Source organism: Hirundo rustica, chromosome 23 (genome assembly GCF_015227805.2).
Source record: "Hirundo rustica isolate bHirRus1 chromosome 23, bHirRus1.pri.v3, whole genome shotgun sequence".
Lineage (NCBI taxonomy): Eukaryota > Metazoa > Chordata > Aves > Passeriformes > Hirundinidae > Hirundo > Hirundo rustica.
In genome coordinates, this window is record NC_053472.1 from 4,351,350 (window position 1) to 4,369,174 (window position 17,825).

Below are 17,825 nucleotides of genomic sequence, written 5' to 3' on the forward strand. Positions count from 1 at the left end.
CCAGAGCTCGGGGCCTTGGGGAGCTGTAAAAATACAGGGATAAGCCCTTCTTAGGCTTGATACCCTGCAGCTCTCGCTGACCCCGGGATCAGCGAGCAGCACCGCCTGGAAGACGGAGCTGCTTTAACCTCCAGCAAAGCGAAACGCTTGGAAAAACAAGGTCTTTATTCTGGAAGGAGACGGGGCTGAGGGCGGGGAGAGCCGAGTGGAAGCCCTCAAATCCCTCTTATGCCATAGGGTCAGAGGAGGGGAAGGAGAGGAGGCTGGCAGGGAGCATCCCCCGGGGCCGGAGCCCCCCGGCTGCCCGGGCAGGGACCCCCGCACCGGGCAAACCCCGCCGGAGCTCCCGGCTACGAACGAGGCGCAGATTTAGGTCAGGCAGCAGCAGCAGATACAAAGCCAGGCAGACAGAGTGCCCGCTGGTGAAAAAAAAAAAAAATAATAATAAATTTTTAAAAATTAAATTTAAAAAAAAAAATTAAAGGAAGCGACGCTGTTTGAGGATGCGGGGAGACAGGATGGAGAAGGAGGAATTGCTGCTGCCCACTGAGACAGCCGACAGACAGCCCTGGGTGTGGAACTCAGCTCGGCGCTTCCAGTCCCTCTCCCCTGCTCTGGAAGCAGAATAACCCCGTTTAAATCGCCGACATCTCTGTTGGTTATTTTGGGTGCAGCTTTTTTTGGGTGTCCAGCTGTGCTCGGGCTGGAGTTGGGCACTGTTAGGAGCACAGAACTTGGCCCTTGAGATCCTCTCAGCCAAGAGGGGTTTGTTACTACCTCAGCATCAATTTCAATAGTACTTCTCTCTCTCTCTTTTTTTTTTTTTTTTTTTTTTTTTTTTTTCCCCCCCACAAGAAATCCAACACTTGGAGTTTCAAAAGCAGGAAAACCAGAGGCGACTCCTATCTGCACCTTGGTTTAACAGTAAATCCCTGTTGGCTTTTTTGTTTTGTTTTGGTTTGTTTTTTTCTTGTAAGATAAAGCAGACAGGAAGATCCCTTTTTGGATGCTTGGGAAGTGTAGTGAAACCCCCCAAAAATACAGAAAAAACAAGGGCAGCGTGTTTGGAGTCAGGGGAGCCAGCTGAGCTTTGTTAGTCCTTGAGGAGCCAGGTGAGCTCAGGCAGTTTGAGGATGGCAGAGTCTATATAAAGGCAAACTGGAGCCAGGCACGGTTTGGCTCCCTGGTAGGAAGGAGGAGAGCTCAGCAGGAAGGTTTGGAGCTGCTGGAGAAGCTCTTACTAGAGGGTGTAAAGCACGAGGAGGCAGCACAAGGATTCTGTAAGTCTCCCTGAAGGGGTTGTACAGCAGTGGCTCGGGTTTATGAGCCTCACATTTTGGTTTTTCTGCCTTGCAGCCCTCCAGAGCTCCGTGGGGCCCCGGGTGGCTCAGGGGAGCACCGAGCAGGACCCCGCAGCTGATGTCCCGTTAGCCAGGGCGGGCTTTGTGGAATAGCTTTGGAATAAGGCTGCTGCTAGGGACCCTGCCCTGCTGCCGTGGCATTCCACAGCGTCCCCCCCTCCCCTAGCAGGGGACACCTAGGGGAGCTGGTGTAACCTCTGAGCAGGCAGCGACTGGTGCCTAATGGAAACAGCATTTAGCATAAATTCCACTTAATGGGGAAGTGTTTTGGTCTTTGCCAAGTGATTAAGTATATATGAAATATGCATGAAATTCTAATTTGTCCTCCTAATATGTAAGGTGCCAAATGAAGTCCAGGAGGGGAAAAGTGGAGCCAAGACCAAGCAGAGGCTGCTTGTTGCTGTAGGTAACGGAGTTAATGTTTCTAGCTTTGCTGTGTATTTCTCTCTTTGTTAACAGCATCTTCCAACAAACGAATGCCCTGCAGGAATGGGACGGGAAGCAGACAGCCCCCGGAGCTGCCATCTGAGAGCAGGTACGAGCTTCAGGGATGCAGCTGGAGCCTGGGAGCTCCAGGCTGGGCTGGCAGACGGAATGTCTGGGAGCTGAGGTGGAAATGTGCTGCTGAGCCCGGAGAGGTGATGGATGTCAGGAACTGAGTGCAGGGCTGACTCCTCGGGTGCCCAGGGCTGGGGGAAGAGCCCTGATCCATGTTCTTTGGCACCTAAACACCAGATTCCCTTCCTGTCACATCCCTCTCAGTTGCCTATGTCCAGATTTGGAGTTTGGAGAAGGATTTCGGTTGTGGGGGTGGCTCACCCCTGGCACGTGACAAACATGGAAGCCCCTGGTTCCAGCACGGTGCAGGCTGGCCAGGGGATGAGTGACGGGCAGGGACAGCTCTCTGGAGCTGCTCTCAAGCTCTTCCCTCACCAGAGGACTCTAAATCCCAGCCTTGGAGCCCCTGCTCTGTGTGGGAAGCGTGACTTCCCCGTGCAGGAATCCCACCGCTGGCTGTGGTCAGCTGCCAGCAGGAATGCCGTGTGCCGCCTGACTTGTAACAGCAGTGACAAGGGACAGGGCAGCACTGGGGCTGTTCTGGGTGTCCAGCGGGCTTGGGAGCTGGCTGTGTGTGTGCCTGGCTTTGTTTTATTGAGGATTAATGCTCCAGCTCTAGGGCTGGGGCTGCAGCTCAGGCCGGGTGCTCGGGATTCCTCGGGAGGTGATGATGTCCTGTGACAGCTCAGGGGCTGAGGCTCAGTGCTGTGAAACTGAGTGCAGAACAACGATTCCTAGGGATCACTGGGTGTTTTCCCATCCTCAAAGTGACCTACAAACAAATGCAGGGAATTTCTGAGCAGTTAATAAGTTAGCACCACTGTTGATAAGCGAGGGTGGCAAAGAGCAAGGGTCCTCTGAGGCTGTGAGCAGCTGCTGGGACCATCCACGTGCTGCCATCAGCTTGGATCATGGCTCCAGGGCTGCCAGGACACGCTTGGAGAAGGGGAATTCTGTGCCCAGTAACTGTGGGAGTGAGGATGGGGCTGAAGAAAGGGTCAGAAGCAAAGCTGCTGCCCGCATAGCACAGGGCAGGAAAAGAAAAGGTGCTCTGACCGTGCTCCTCCTCATTCCAGCTCGCTGGAAGCTGCAGAGGACAAGTGCCAGGCCTTTTGTCCCCATTCCCCGTCCTGCCCCCGGCAGGGCTTACGCAAGAGCCCGGCCCCAGAGTGCCATGGGTGGCTCCGGCACGCCGCGTTCCCTGCGCTCCTGCTAAAGCTTCATTACTGCACCTTCTGCTCTGCTCCCGAGCATCTGCTCCCAGCCCTGCCGCGGTATTTTAGAATACAGCCTGTGCCTGCCGTGGCGCTGCTTGTGGCTTGGACTGAAAATGCCAGGGTCTGAAATCATTGATATGAAACACGGGTGACTCATTTCGGAGAGCGCCAGGCCCCGTGTTAATTTAGTTAATACTGAAATCATCTGCTCGCAGGGCTGTTTTCTCTCTGCCACCGCCAAGAGAGCTCTCCCTGAGCTGTTGTTTCCAGGAAGATGGAAAAGGTAGGGGGAGTAGGAAGATTGGGATCAGGGCAGGAATCCAGAAACAACCCCAGAAACAACCCGGGTTCCCCTGTATTGGTAGAGGGGCAGGGATGCGATGGGAATGAAGGCTTCCCCAGCAGGTTTGGGAAGTGCTGATGAAATTCACTCCCCCAGAATGAAGGAGGAAGGCTGCAGAAGAGGTCCAGAGTGTGCCATGAGCTTGTCAGTGCAGCTCCGGAAAGCTTGAGCGATGCCCCTGGGACACCACAGGGCTGGAAGGATCTGTGAGGAATCTGCTGGAGGGGAAAAACAATGAATAAAAACACAAAAGCCTCTCCCAGCCACCATGGTGCCAGGAGCAGGAACTGCGTGGCTTCCAGAGATCAAGCTCTGGCAAATAACAAATGCCAGGAGCGGGGAAACCTTCTCAGGATGGCCATGAAAGACCCAGCAATGGGGAGGGGGGGCTGCTAACACAAAGAAGGAGGAAAAGGACACGGCTGGGAGGCACTGTCACCACCCAGGGCACTTCCAGAAGGTTAAAGTCTGATGTGGGAAGGCTCTGCCAGGCTGGCAAAGTAGGTCAGAATTAAGTACGGTTCAACTGCGATGCGGCGTGACTGATGTCTGCGCTCTCAGGGCTGGATGGAGTCCACCCTGCAGAGCAATCTCTGCCTCCCCGGAGAGGAGCGAGGCGCTCTGCCAGGCCTGCACGCTCCGGGAGGAGGTGATCTGGGGTCCCCATCAGCACACAGGGGTGGGCAGGGTCAAGGTCAAGCGGTGGGCTGATTAGAGGTCAGGTCGTAGTAAATGGCCTGGAAATGATGAAAACTCAGTGGTTTTCTTCAAAGGCAGGGTGGGTTATCACCAGCAAACGGGAAGGTTGGGAGCGATGAAACAGTTCCCCCCAGAAGGGGAAGAGAGAAATGGTGTCAGGGCAGGCACTAACACCGGTTCAGGGGACAGGGAGGCACAGAGGTGACAGCCACGTGCAGGTCATGAGCGCAGGGAGAGGCTCCAGCCCTGCAGTGACAGCAGAGAGGGGAAGTGGCTGCCCCAGGAGCCAGCAGCACTCAGAGAAGGTGTCTTTTGTCCCAGCGTGGTTTAAGGCAAAGATTTCTTGCGAGCTGTGTGCTTTAGGGGGTGGCTTTAGATAAACCCTCTCCAAAGAAGGGGAAGGGATGTCTGCAGGTAAAGCTTAGATATGTTTTAGCAGTGTAAATGCTCTCATAACTCCCCTCTCCCTCTTGGGACCAGAGCAGAACCAATCTGGGCTCCTTGGGACCAGCAGAACCAATCTGGGCTCCTTCGGACCAGCAGAACCAATCTGGGCTCCTTGGGACCAGCAGAACCAATCTGGGCTCCTTGGGACCAGCAGAACCAATCTGGGCTCCTTGGGACCAGCAGAACCAATCTGGGCTCCTTGGGACCAGCAGAACCAATCTGGGCTCCTGCCCCTGCATTTTCCCTCTCTGTGTGCCACAGCCAGCACACAACACCCTCTGCACACCCGTCCCCATGGTCTCCCCTCAGCATATGCAGTGTGGCTGCTTTTCCCTCCCTTGTTTGTGGCAGTCCATGTGGTTTGTGGCTGGTTTGCAGCCGGGATTTCCGTGGGATGGTGGGGAGGTTCCATGGAAATGGAAAATCCTGGAGCCAGGCCCTGCTGCCAGGTCTGAGCAGGGGTGTGTAGGCAGGAGCAGAAAGATTGTGAGGGGACAGGAGGGTGGGTGGCAGAGCAGCCGCTGTGCTGGTGGCCGGTGGCAGGAGCAGGAGGGCAGGTGAGGGTGCCACGCTTGTGGAAGGGGTTCAGGGAGCTCTGCTGGCCCCGAGAGTGAAGTTTTCTTGCCCTGGGGATGCTTCCCTGCTGTCATCCTGCAAAAGTCCTGTCTCGTGTCAGTGCCTGCTTCAAACAGCCTGTCCATTGTAACCCTCACCAACAACCCCAGAGAGGTGAGGGCTGCGCAAGGGAACAAAACCTGCTCTGTCTCAAAGCTGACGGACTCCAGAGTTGGGCACTTGGTCTCCTGATTGCTGCTGCTTCAGAGTCAGAAAAAAACAAGGAAAAGCCACCAAGGGGGTTAGGCTGCTGGTCCTGCTATTTGGTGATGTTCTGGGAAGATTTGCTGCAGCCTGCCCAGCAAGGGTGTGATCAGCAGTGAGGGTCCAGATAAAAAAATCCAAGTAACATCCTGTGCTCGTGCTTTGGTGTCCAAGGCGAGAGGGCTCTCTGAGCCTGTTCCTGATGGTGCTGAGTAAGCTGTGTTTGGCTCCTGAGGAGCTACAAAGGGTTTGGATGTTCTTCCCCTGCTCGGTTCCAGACAGAGCGCTGCATCCCTCCCTCTGCTCCCCTGATGACATCACCCACGCCAGCAGCAAACCCCGCTTTCCCCCGCCCCTGAGCTGAGCCTGGGCTCCCAGCTGTGCCACCAGCCCGCTTCAGGACCACAATGGAGAGCCAGGGAAGGGCAGGGAGCTTTGGGGCACGAGCCAGCACGCAGCATATGGCCAAGCGACCTGCCAAAGGCACGGGAGCGGGATGTGTCCCAGATAAGGGACCGCAGTGACACGGCACAAGGATGCTCGCTCCAAGCACTGCCCCTCGTGCCGATGGCCCTGAGAGAGGAGTGCTTTGACTGCACGATTTTCTGCTGGTGTCGGAGTGCCAGAGAGCTGGGGGAGGGAGGGTCACGGGGATCGCTGGGTGCTTGTGACCAGGCACGAGACCCCTGAGCACGGTCCTGCGCAGCTTTGCCGGCTTCCCGGGCGTTAGTAACTTGTGTGGTCAGATCTGTAACGCAGCCTAGGACGTGCAGGCTCCCCCTCATCCCTTTGATTAAAGCAGACCCCTGACTTAAAGCGCTGTAGCACTTGGGAGAACTCAGAAATGTTCTTTAGTGCCGAGTAGCTCTTCTTGCTGACGCACCTGGGCTGTAAAATTTGGCTGTCCTGCCCAAAAGCAGAGGAAGGAATGGGTGCTGTGGGCTCTGCTGCCAGTGAGAGCATCTCCATTCCCCAGGCAGATCCCCTCTGGAAGCTTGAGGGAATGAGAAAAGCCCCAACAGTGGGAAACCGTTGAACTCCTACTGCTTCTTATTAGTCCTGTCCTGGATAGTGACAGGGTTTCTGCGCCCTCCTGGATCTGCAGCTCCGTGTGCAGGTGACAGGGACATTCCTGCCGGAGCAGCTCTCCACCTGGCAGGTGGGCTGGACCCAAGGCACGGGGAGACAGGAGGGAAAGAGCCACCAGTGCCTCGCCGTGGATGAGAGACAAGTGTCATGTTTTCTTCTAAAACGGGGTAGCTGTGTTATGCTAAAAACAGCCAAACGCTGAGGAGGTAGAGGCGGCGAAGCAGATTTTCAAGGGGAGGAGGAACAGCTTTTCCCTAAACAAGGGAAGAGAAGGGCTTGAGGAGCAGCACCGGCCCTGCGTGCGCCCCTCCAGGGCAGGCCCTGCCTCATGACCGGCTCCTCCTCACCCTACAGATAGCAAAAAGGGGAAATTATAGAGCACCCGGGGGGAAAGCACCATCCAAGGAGGCAAAGGCAGATGTCACTGAAAGCTCAAAGCCTCTCCCCGAGTGCGCCGTGTCCCTCCGTGGGCTGGTCCCCTCCCCATCAGCATTTTGGGCACGTGATGGGGACACAGGCAGCGTCAGCAAGGAGGGCAAGCAGGGCTGCGAAGTGCCCGCAGCATGTGGGTACATCAAAAATAAAGTAGAACCTTTGAAAGGCTGAAGCTTTGCCCAGCCGAAAGTCCAAGTGCAATTTGTCACCGCCACGCAAAAGAGATGCAAAAGAAGGGATGAGGGGGAGCCTTCACGGTCCTGGCAGCAAAACTTGCCAGTGGATCGAGCCCGAGCAGGGATACTTTCGGAAACAGCAGTTTCTGTGCTTTCCTGCCATGAGCAACTCTGCTCCCCTTCTTTTCCGAGGACCACTGGGGGGATGGCTTAGACACGCAAGGAGCCCTTCTCACGGGGAAGGAAGGACACGGTGCCTCTCAAACAGCCATGCCTCCCTCCGGCGTCACCTCTCCCTGCCCGAGCTCACCGCGAGCATCCCTGGAGGCGCCGCTGCCCGCAGGGAATCCTGTCCCTTCCCTTCCCTTCCCCAGCGGCGGGGATGCCCGGCCCCAATCCCTGCCGCGTGCCCTTGGCTGCTCCCTCTGGGAGCGCGTCTCGCCGGGAACGAGCCCGCGATACCGCCGCGAACGTGACCGGGGAGAACCGGGGACGAGGGGAAAGCCGTGATGCGGGCAGAGCCGCGATGCGGGCAGCGCCGAGGGCAGGCGCCGGCGGCGCCTAAATCCGCGCTGCTCCCAGCAGAGAACCCACGCACCGACCTCTCCCCAGGCGGGACGCGCCGCGACCCCCGGGGAAGGACGGGGACGGGGGGGGTGATGGAAAGCACGGATGTATGCACGGACGGATGGATGCACGGATGGAGCGCGGCGTTCCCCGGGGGCCGAGCCCCGCGTGTGTTCCCCCCCCGCCTCCCCACGGGCGCTGCGGGCTCACCTGTCCGTACACCTGGATGGGCTCGGGCGGGCGCGGCGCGGCTCGGCGGCCCCGCGGGGGCTCGGCGGGGGCGGCGGGGGCCGGCGGGGCGCGGAGCAGCAGCAGCGGGGAGCGGGCGGCCGCCGGCAGCGGCAGCAGCAGCAGCAGCGGCAGGAGCGGCAGCAGCCGGCGGGGGAGCGGGGAGGCACGGCCGGCCCCGCCGGAGCTCCGTGTCGCCATGTTCGTGCCGCCGGGGCCGGGCGGAGCGGAGCGGGGCCGGGAGGAGCGGAGCCGGGGCCGGGAGGAGCGGCAGCCGCGCCGCCGCCCGGAGAGAATGTGCATGGGCAGCGCCGCTGCTGCGAGCCGCCCCCCCCCCCGCCGCTCCCCGCGGGCACGGATGCTCGGGCCACCCCCCCCACCCCCTCCCTTCCCCTCTTTAATCGTCTCCTTCTCGCTGCTTTGCTTCCTCTTTTCCTCCCTCTCCGTCTTTTTCTCCCTCTCCGGAGGATGCTCGGGTGCTCGGTGAGATGGAGCGGGGTAAGTTTTGGTTAATTTCTGCGAAATGGGCTAAAGCTCGGGCCCCCTCCCTGCGGCTCCTCTCCCTCTCCTTTCCCCTTTCTTTCTCCTCTTCTTCTTTTTCCCCCCTCTCCGTCTCTGGAGGATGCTCGGGTGCCCGTTGAGATGGAGCAAAAGAATAAGTTCAAGTTAATTTCTGTGAAATGGACTAAAGAGAAACGAAGCAGCCAGAAATCAAGCAAGAGTGAACGGAAGGAAACTGTGTTGAAGTAAATGAAGCTGTTTAGGAGGCTGTGGAGTGACAGGGCAAAGGGGAAGGGCTTCACGCTGGCCATGAGTAGCGTTAGATGGGATATTAGGAGGAAATTCTTGCCTGTGAGGGTGGGCAGGCCCTGGCACAGGGTGCCCAGAGAAGCTGTGGCTGCCCCATACCTGGAATTGTCCAGGGCTGGGTTGGATGGGCCTTGGAGCAACCTGGGACAGTGGAAGGTGTCCTAGCCCATGGCAGGGGGTGGAACTGGATGAGCTTTAAGGTCCTTTCCAACCCAAACCATTCTGGGATTCTGAAAAACAAACTCAAAGAAAAGCATTGCAGCTGCTTCTCTCTGGGGAATGAGTGAGGTTTTCCCCAAAGGAGCCAAGCTGCATTTTTCCTCCCACTTATATCTCGCAGGTGTGTCCCTCAGTGTGGGATGTGGGCCTAAAACACCCCAGGATTGGTGGGAAGTGGCAGAGTTGCCCAGGCTGAGGTTGGATAGAATCACAGTGGTGAGAGACGTAAAATCATGGAAACAGAGGCTCAGGTCCTTGCTGCTGACTGTGATGAAGAGCTGAGGCTGCTTCTGCATGGGGGGGGTAAAGGTGTGGATGGATGGCAAGAGGAAAAGTGTAAATGATTCCACAGGTTTTTGTGACAGACTTCCCCCTGGTACATTCCTGGCAGCCCTCAGAGGTCTTTATCTCAATTTCTGCCACCTTTTTACCAGGGCAGAGTTGGGACAGTGAGCAAGACATGGTGCAAGAGGGAAGCCAGAGACCCCCAGGGTCTCTCCAGGGCCTTCTGCCACCTCTCCCACCCACGGCTGGTGGGTTTGGGCTGTGCCAGCACCCTTGTGCTTCCCACAGAACACTTGGCATGGGTGACCTGTCCATAACTCACCGAGGTGCAGGAGATGATGCTTGGTTGGTTCTTCAGGGACAGCTCGGGGCCAGTGCCAGTGGCCACAACTCAGATTTATTGGGGCAGCTCAAAGTGCTGGACTCCCAGGCGTGGGGATTCCCCGGTGCTGCTGCCCTGCTCGCTGTGCACCCCTTTCAGAAAGGAATTTGTCCCATCCCTGCCTGGGGCTCCTGTGTGTCCCGGGAGTTACACAGCAGGGTGGGAAGGGGGAGCAAGGATTTGAGGCAGGAGCCTGAAATGACAATGGAAAATGATAGGAAAGCTGAGCTGTGCCTGTTGCTCAGCCCCAGCTAAGCCAGAAGTGGTTTTTCAGGTGTGATCTTGCTGTTAAGAAATGGCTCAGGCCTCTGGTGTCTCCGAGGTACTGAGAACACACTGATGGCTTTCAACCCCTCTGCCTCACGTGCACCGTTCCATTTCCACCCAAGAAAATGGATGTGGCCCAGCAGTGAAGGAATGGGAGCCTATAAATCCCATGGACAGCCCCGAGGCAGCCTTGCTCCCCCTTATTCCACTTGCCTTAATAGCAGGAATGTTGTCCCGAGCTTTCCCCGAGGTGCTTTCACCTAGAAACCCAGTTAGTGTATTTCAGTTATCGGGTCAATACAATTATAAGCTCTCCCAATGAAGCTTTTAGAGGTCTTGACTCAGAGAAATGTCCCCCTGGGGGCCAAGAGGTCACCGTGGCTGTGGGCAGAGCCAGTGAGGGAGTTTTGTCGTGCGGGAATCCCTGCGGGCAGCTGCACTCTGGGCCAGATGAGAAGGACTCGAAAAGGACCTGGAGATGAGGAATAGAATAAGAAACAGGAGGAAACGAGGAGCTGCCTTTGCTGAGGTGCTAAAAGGAGGGAAATGGTGTTTGGAGGGTTGCTGTCTCTCTTCCAGCCCTCGTTTCACACTCTTTGCAGGGTGCAAGAGGGGTCCCTGTCCCCCTGCGAGCTCCCCGTGTTGGGCACAGGGAGAGAGCTTTAGCCAGGAGCTCTGGGGTGAGCCCAGCCCTGGTAAACGCTCACAGATGAATGGCTCTTTCTTTGTGCAGGGAAACACGCGTTTCCCTTGCCAAGGTATTTTTTGTTTCTCGAAAAGAGGCGTAAAGGGGAGAGGGGAACAGTGCAGAGTTTATTTTAAGGTCCATCTGGATTTCATCAGCAGCAAAAGCTGCGAGCTCCACGAGCAAGGTGAGGAGCCCCTGGCCCCCTGGTTTTCCTTCCCCTCTTCCTTCAGACCTTTCCCTGCCTCAGCTTTAGAGGTCCCAGAGGGCTGGGGGGACCGAGGGGCTGGAGCAGCCATTCCCCACAAAGCCTCACAGAGAGAGTAAAGCTGCTGAAAGGAACCTTTGCTTGTTGCTGGAGTCGAATCAGGGGGCAAAGCAGGGAAGCCAGGAGGCAAAGACAGCACCACTGATCTCAGAGCCTTCCTCAGAGGAGGATGATGGTCGTAGGGTGTCCTGCAGGGCTCAGGGCTGTGTCAGAGGCACCCCATTCACACAGCACGGGTCGCTTTGTGCTCTGGGGTCTCTCTGAGGAGGATGTTCAGTGTGGGGGTACAAGCCTGCCCTGATGTGTGGCAGAGCACCGTGTGAGGAGGGAAAGGAAACGCTCTCTGTGGGGTGGGACAGGGAGGCTCTTGCAGCGAAATCAGCAGAAAAGGCTCTGGTGTCAGGGAAGGCATGAGGAATGGGGTCACGGAACTGCATGAGCCGCTCCTGCCCCACGTCGGGGGGAACGAGGAGGAGGAGGAGGAAGGGCATCCACGCAGGTGCAGCTCCAGCGATGGCTGCCGAGAGCAACATCCCCATCTTGTGGCAACAGCAGCATCAGGGGACCAGAGGCAGAGCTGCTGCTGTTCTCCGTGCCTCGGTGCCCCAAGGCCAGGGCGGGGGACGCGTCCTGTGACCGGCAGGACACATCTCCCTGCGCCCAGGCTCTGGTGCTGCACCTCCATCCCGGTGGGAATGGCAGCTGTCCCGCAGAAGGGCCGCGGGAGGCTGCACCGGGCACCAGGAGGGGGATGGCATTTCATCCTAGGATTTTAGTGCCCTGCAGGGACCCCGCTGCCCAGGGTCACCGCCTCTCCCAAAGCTGGGAGCCCAGGGCATTAGGCTCAGCTCAGGGGGAAGGATGGGGCGAAGAGAACTCCGGGGCTTTTCCCGAGGGGCTCCTGTGGGCTGGGAATCAGGTTGGGAATCAGGCTGTGATGATGTCACCGTGTTTGATCTGGGCTGTGCCTCGAGCCTAGGCAGTGCTCCAGGCCCCGGGTTAATCAGCAAACAGAGGTCAGGGGTCCTGTGCACGTGGGGAGAGCGAGCTGGGCAGGTGGAAAGGTGAAAGCAGAGCGTGACCGTGCTGGCAGGACGTGGGACAGGTGTCCCTTGTGCTCACCAGGTGCCACCGGTGTGCTGGCCTCGGGCCATAGCCTGCCTGGGGACAGCTGAGATGGATGAGGAGCAGAGGGGCTGTCACCACAGCAAGGGGCTCAGGGAAGGGTCTCCATCCCCAGTAAGAGCAGCAGGGCTCCAGGGACTGGTGGAACTGGGGGACCAGGGAATGGGACAGCACAGGTGTCGCTGTGCAGGGAGATGGTCACACCTCAGGAGGTTTGGGGCACTGGAGGTGGCTCTGGCCACTCTGTATTTTGCCCATCTTCTGCTGTTTTGGCCCAAATTTGCTGCCAGCACAGCACGGGTCTGTGACAAGCCCCTCGTGGGCGCCGTGGGGCAGAAACAGGCTGCCCCAGGAGACTTTGTGCGAGCCAGGGAGAAGGGATGAAACAGCAGCCGAGTTGGCAATTGCGATTTATTGAACGTGGGCCGACCCCAAAGGTGGGGTGACCAGATTTCAGCAGGAAAAACACAAGCCCTTAACGGGGGAAGCTGGCCACGAACCCTTGAGCGAGGGGAAGGCCCTGCCCCTCACATCTGGGGGCCTGTTCCTCCTCCCTTCCCCCTCAGTGCTCCCGGGGAGCTCGAGAGACCCACAAGACTCAAGGCACACCTCTGTCCTACAGGCATGATGTTTCCATGGGACATCCCCGGGCAAGAGGGAGGAGGTTCTTGAGTGAAAGAAGTCCCACCGAGGGAGCCATCAGAAGAAGCCACACCACCTCCAAAAGGTAGGGCTTTTTTTTTTTTTGCCAAAATACGGCTCGTCCCGATGGACACCATGATGGGAACAACGAATCGTTGGCAAAGGGGCGCAGCAGGCGGAGCAAAGACCCTGCCACGAGTCACGTTAATTTGTGCCATGTTCTATTTTGTGCCATGTTATTCTTCTTGTAAAGCATCAGCACAGCACTAAAGCAGCGCAGGGACCTTAGCAAAGATCCAAAGGCAGCTGGGAGGGGAAGCAGGAGGAAAATCAGGGCAGATCTGTGGTGTGGAGCAAGGCCGGGCTCCGCCGTTTTGGGACCGGGGCAGGTCGGACGCACACCAAAAATCACCCCACGCTGGTCACATCATCAGGGACAGGGGCTCTTTGTCCGTGGAAAAGAGTTTTGGGTGGCTGGTGAGGAATGGGACAAGATCCAGCCAGAGAAGGGACACACTTGGAGGAAGCCTACTCAGTCTTGGAGGCCACCATGCCGTTGGATGCTCCCGGGTCTTTCTTGGAGCCCACCACACCATTGGACGCTCCCGGGTCCTTCTCTCGGAGCTTGCGCAAGTAATCGTGGGGGCCCTTGCCCTCGAAGGACGTGGGGCTCTTGTAAGAACCCCCAATCTTGTCCCAGAGGGTGAAATACTGCCCGTAGTTGTAGTCGAAGTACAGGTGGTGGTCGGTGTGGTGGGCAGAGCCGTTGATGACGTGCCGCAGCAGCCGCGGCACGCGGTAGTCGCCGTCGTGGATGGAGATGGTCCAGACGTTGACGAAGATGTAGAGGCCCAGGTAGGTGACTTTGTGCAGGGGGAACAGGAAGGGGTACACGTGGTAGGGCAGGCTCTGCATGAAGCCGTCCACGGGGTGGAAGGCGTGGCTGGCGAAGGGCGTGGCGATCTTCCACAGGTGGTGCGGCTTGTGGAAGCGCTGCGGGGACAGGGGGCTGTCAGCCGGGGTGGGCCCCTTTGGAGGGTCCCCCAGTCAGATTCACGGCCCCGAGAGAAGCTGTTTGGGCCATCAGCACCCAAACTGAGAGGGGGACGTGTGCCCTAAAGGGCTTTCAGCTCCCATCACATGGTGACGCCTTGTTCAGCCATTCCCACCCGAGCATGCACCCCCTGGGAGGAGCAGCTTGGAAATGCCACCAGAGCAGGAGAAGGACTCTCGTCCACAGCCCCCTGCCCCATCCCATACCTTATAGAACAGCTTGTGGTGGAGGCCACGGTGTATCCAGTAGATGCCCATGTCAGTGAAGAAGAGGAAGGACAGCATGCTGAGGAAGACACCAGACCAGCCTGGGGAGGGGACAGGGTTGTTAGAGGTGGCACCAGGAGGCTGTGAGGGTCTCCACAGTGGTCCTTGTGGTGGCAAACACATCTGAGTCATGTCAGGGTCTGCCCCACTGAGGTGAGAGTGTCAGGCTGTGGCTCGGAAGGTGAGTCAGGTGCTGTTTCAGCGGGAGCCACGCCCAGGGAAGGGAAGGATCTCTTTCATCGAGTGTGGAGTGTGTCAAGCAGGGGGACATGACCCTGAGTGAGGGCGTATGGGTGCCTCCCCTAAAGAGAACTTGGGGTTTTGGCTGACAGGAGGTACCCAGGAGGATTTCTCGGGGTTGTCATCAGGAGAAATGGGGGCTGAGGGAGGTGAGCCAGGTGGGGAGAGGACACTGCTGCGGCAGGGGGTGCAGGGAGGTCACTCACCATACGGGGAGTCCTCGATGTTGTCGTAGAGTTTGCTGTAGCCCCGCACCTCGGCGAAGAACAGGGCGACGGTGGGGACACTGATCCAGGGCAGGGAGCGCAGGGCATAGGCGATCTCCCGGCTCACCTGGTTCTGTGGGGTGTGGCAAGAGGGGTCAGGGGCACAGAGGACATCTGAGAGCCCCAACGCCCCTCATAAGGCCGGGAGGGCTGGCGTCTTGGCCACCCCTTTGTCGTGGCATCTGTGCCATGGGGTGGGATGCAGGGTGCTGCTCATATGGGGACAGCTGTGCTTGGGGCAGGGCAGGGCTCACGCTGGGTATTGGGTTTTTAGGGGGTTGTGGCACTTGCTTCTGGTCAGGGAGGATCAGGCTGAGAGGGGTGGACGTGCCAGAGGGGACACTGCCAAGCAGGGCCGGGTGAGGAGTCAGCAAGGCGCACCCACCTCCAGGAACTGGGGATGTTTCTTGAGCTCGTGGTCGAAGATGAAGTAGTAGCTGAGGGTGCCGAAGAGCAGGTAGAGGGCGAGGGCGCCCAGGTTGGTGATGACGAACAGGCTGAGGAGCTGGCGGCAGGGCTCGTCCTCGGGCCACCCCGCCGGGTACACGTAGGGTGTCAGCAGGTGCCGGTCCGCGGCTTCCAGGACCAGATCCATGGTGGCTCCTGCAGGGAAAAGGGCTGCTGTGACGGCTCCGAGATGTCCCTCCCTAGCACCACAGGGGCACGGGACATCGGGTGCCCGCCAGGCTGTGGGCAGGGGAGTGGCAGCGTTGGGATGTTGTCCATCTGCCTGGATCGCCTTAGCTGGGACTGGGAAGCGAATCTGGGACACGCAGGTTGTGGGTGTAAGGCGCGGAAGACGCAGGAGTGGGGGAGCCGCCTAATTCTGCGCTGTGTTGCCGTGGGAGGGGGCACTTACGCCAGGGGACAGCGCGCAGTGAGTGACAGCGGGATGCGGGTCTGGGGTGCAAAACCCCTTTTGGGGCAGCACATGGGGCTCCGTGCCCTGCGAGGCGATTCCCGCCGCGCTCCTCGGGGGTCCCCGGGCAGGGTGGCTGATCGAGGGGGGGGGTCACTGTGTCCGGAAGCCGCAGGTGACACGGCCAGCGGCGGGGACGCGAGCGCGGGGCGCCGGAAACGGGGAGCGGGTGACGCCGGCGGGGAGCGCAGCGGCCAGCGGGGCCCTGCCGGCGGTGTCCCCCAACTCCGTGCCCCCCCCCCCATCCCGTACCCCAACACCGATACCCCAAATCCCGGCTCCCGTTACCTGCCCGGGGTCCCGGAGCGGCGCGGGGCGGGGGCGGGGGCGGGGCCGCGCGGTAGCGCCACGTGACGTCACCGGCGGAGGAGCTCGCGCCACCTCGGGCGGTGACGTCAGCGGGTAAAAAGGGGCGGGGTCACGGGCAGGGGCGTGTCTTGGAATCGGGCGTGGTCACGGGTGGGGCGGGGCCAGAGCTCCGCGGTCCCTCCCCGGTCCCTCCCCGGTGCCTCCCAGCGCTGCCCGAGGGTGAATTTTACCCTCTCCGTGTCCCTTCCCCGCTGTCCCCTCGGTCGCGAAGGTGGGAGGACATCCCTGGTGGCAGTTTGGGTTGGGAGGGACCTTAAGGACCATCCGGTTTCACTCTATACAGGGCAGAGGCACTTTCCACTGTCCCGGGATGCTCCAAGCCCCGTCCAGCCCGGCCTTGGACGCTCCCAGGGACCCAGGGGCAGCCGCAGCTTCTCTGGGCATCCTGTGCTTCCCCACCCTCGCGGACAGTTTGCAACCCTCTTTCTTTTAACGATTTTTTTATTCTATTCCCCCCCTCCCGCAGTTTTTACTGCAGCAGCTTTTACTCAGTTTCCAGACCCACCTCCTCTCTCCCTCTCCAATTTCCCCGAGCTCTTCCCTAAGTTTTTCCCCGGTTTTTTTCCCCGGTTAACACATCTCTTTTCCTCTTTTCAGGTCCCACCTTTCCACCTCTCCAGGGATGGGGACTCCAGCAGAGAAGCACAGCAAGGGATTTGCTCGAATCATCCTTCCTGCTGGTCTCTGCACCCGAATCCCTGCTTCCATGGGAATTTCCTGCCTGCACAGCGCTGGGAGTGCTTTTAGCTGGAAAGGTCTGTTACTGTGTTTTCTTGTGAAGTTCTGCTTTAGCAAATCTGGGAGGGAGGGGTGGAGGGATTCACCAAACTGCATTTCTGACATTGCCTCTGCCACCAAAATCACAGAACTTTTCCCAACGTGAGCAAAAATTGTACCCCCCGAGCTTATTTTTATTAAGGTACAGTCAATTCTTTTGATTGTTTTCCCAGTAGGACTTAAGGGAAAGTTCAGAATATAAAAGTCAGTCCAGAAGATTATATTTTGTTGAAGTTATAGGCATTAAATCTGGGGTTTTTTGACAGAAACGCTGATTTATAAGGAAACTTGAGTCCCATTTGTTATTTACAAGCTGCTGGTGTCATAAATACAGAGTAGTGTAAGACAGAGACAAAGGGGGAAATGATTTCCAGCTGGGCTTTTTGGCAAGACAGCTGAATCAAAAAGTTATATCTTGACCTGAAGTAATTTTCCCTGGTAAAGCTGTAGTTATTCCTGAACTAACCATGCTTACAAATGGAATTTTAACAAAAAGAGATCATCACCAAGTCCCTGTAGCCACTTTATTTCAGGGGCAGCACAAGCTATATCACTTGGCTTTAAACCTTGTGCTGTTTTAAGCATCCTGCAGTGCTTTAAAATCCCCAGGAATAAACAAATAAACCAAAAACCAGGGTGGGTTGGGTGGCGCAGGGACTTTGGGTGGGTTTTTAGGATGTTTTTTTGTGCTCATCTCTCCGACAGCTCCAGGTCTTTCCTGTGTTTGGGGCTCCAGCACGTTTCCCTGCCTTTGATGCACATTTTTATCTGTCTGGCACAGATGCAGGATATTGGTGTGGAAAGATGGTGGAGGGAAAATCCATAACTGCTCCATGAGAAAATCCCGTCCAGAACGTTCATTCCTTCTGGAATCATCTTTATTTAACCATTAGAATAAAATGGATCTGAGCTCAGCCGGGGGGAAAGTATTTGGTCTAAGTTAAAAATCAGGTTCATCAGGGACAAACTGGCAAATAATTATTATTTCTCAATAAAAATTATTTTAAATCAGTCTTGTTTGCTCTTCTTGTTAGAACATAGAGACGTTTTTATTTGTTTTGACACAAGTGGGGCTTCCACCAAAATAAATGGGGGGGGGGGTTGGTTTTTTTTTTATGGGGTGGTGCTGCTGATGTTCACAAATGTAGGGTGGAAGTCTGAGGCAGAGAATTAAATAAATCCTTAACTTATGGGGGAAAGCTGGTGGCTCAGAGTGGCTGGATGGAGGTGCCGGGGAGAGATGAAACCCAAAGCAATAGAAATACTAAATCTTGAAAAAAAAAACCCCAAAACCCTCTCAAGTTATAATGAT

At 57.5% G+C, this 17,825-nt stretch overlaps 2 protein-coding genes and 2 long non-coding RNA genes across 7 annotated transcripts in view; 2 read left to right on the forward strand and 2 right to left on the reverse strand.

The window, feature by feature from the left end:
- The window catches only part of SORL1 (sortilin related receptor 1), a 48,642-nt gene extending 40,502 nt beyond the window's left edge, over nt 1-8,140 (reverse strand). Inside the window, exon 1 of one of the 2 annotated variants that reach the window (XM_040085298.2) lies at nt 7,922-8,140. In XM_040085298.2, coding sequence (XP_039941232.2) covers nt 7,922-8,140 — 219 coding nt within the window. The remainder of the gene's footprint in view (nt 1-7,921) is intronic. The other variant, XM_040085299.2, reaches the window with a different exon arrangement.
- On the forward strand, nt 1,186-4,621 carry LOC131378698 (uncharacterized). Its single transcript, XR_009208477.1, has 3 exons — nt 1,186-1,280; nt 1,821-1,896; nt 3,576-4,621. It is a non-coding gene; the product is annotated as an uncharacterized LOC131378698 (long non-coding RNA).
- A 194-nt stretch (nt 8,141-8,334) lies between the features above and the next one.
- Nucleotides 8,335-17,524, forward strand: LOC131378697 (uncharacterized). Of its 3 annotated transcripts, XR_009208474.1 has the most exons (4): nt 8,335-8,437; nt 12,603-12,707; nt 16,334-16,491; nt 17,219-17,524. It is a non-coding gene; the product is annotated as an uncharacterized LOC131378697 (long non-coding RNA). The 3 variants fall into 3 exon arrangements; XR_009208476.1 differs by lacking the exons at nt 8,335-8,437; nt 12,603-12,707 and adding an exon at nt 15,206-15,325; XR_009208475.1 differs by lacking the exons at nt 8,335-8,437; nt 12,603-12,707 and adding an exon at nt 15,846-15,947.
- Nucleotides 12,374-15,701, reverse strand: SC5D (sterol-C5-desaturase). Its single transcript, XM_040085300.2, has 5 exons — nt 15,656-15,701; nt 14,834-15,051; nt 14,389-14,521; nt 13,883-13,983; nt 12,374-13,615 (listed from the first exon to the last, which is right to left on the reverse strand). The coding sequence occupies exons 2-5, from the start codon at nt 15,041-15,043 to the stop codon at nt 13,151-13,153; spliced, it is 909 nt and encodes a 302-aa protein (XP_039941234.1). The 5' UTR covers nt 15,044-15,051; nt 15,656-15,701; the 3' UTR covers nt 12,374-13,150.
- Nucleotides 17,525-17,825: the final 301 nt, after the last annotated feature.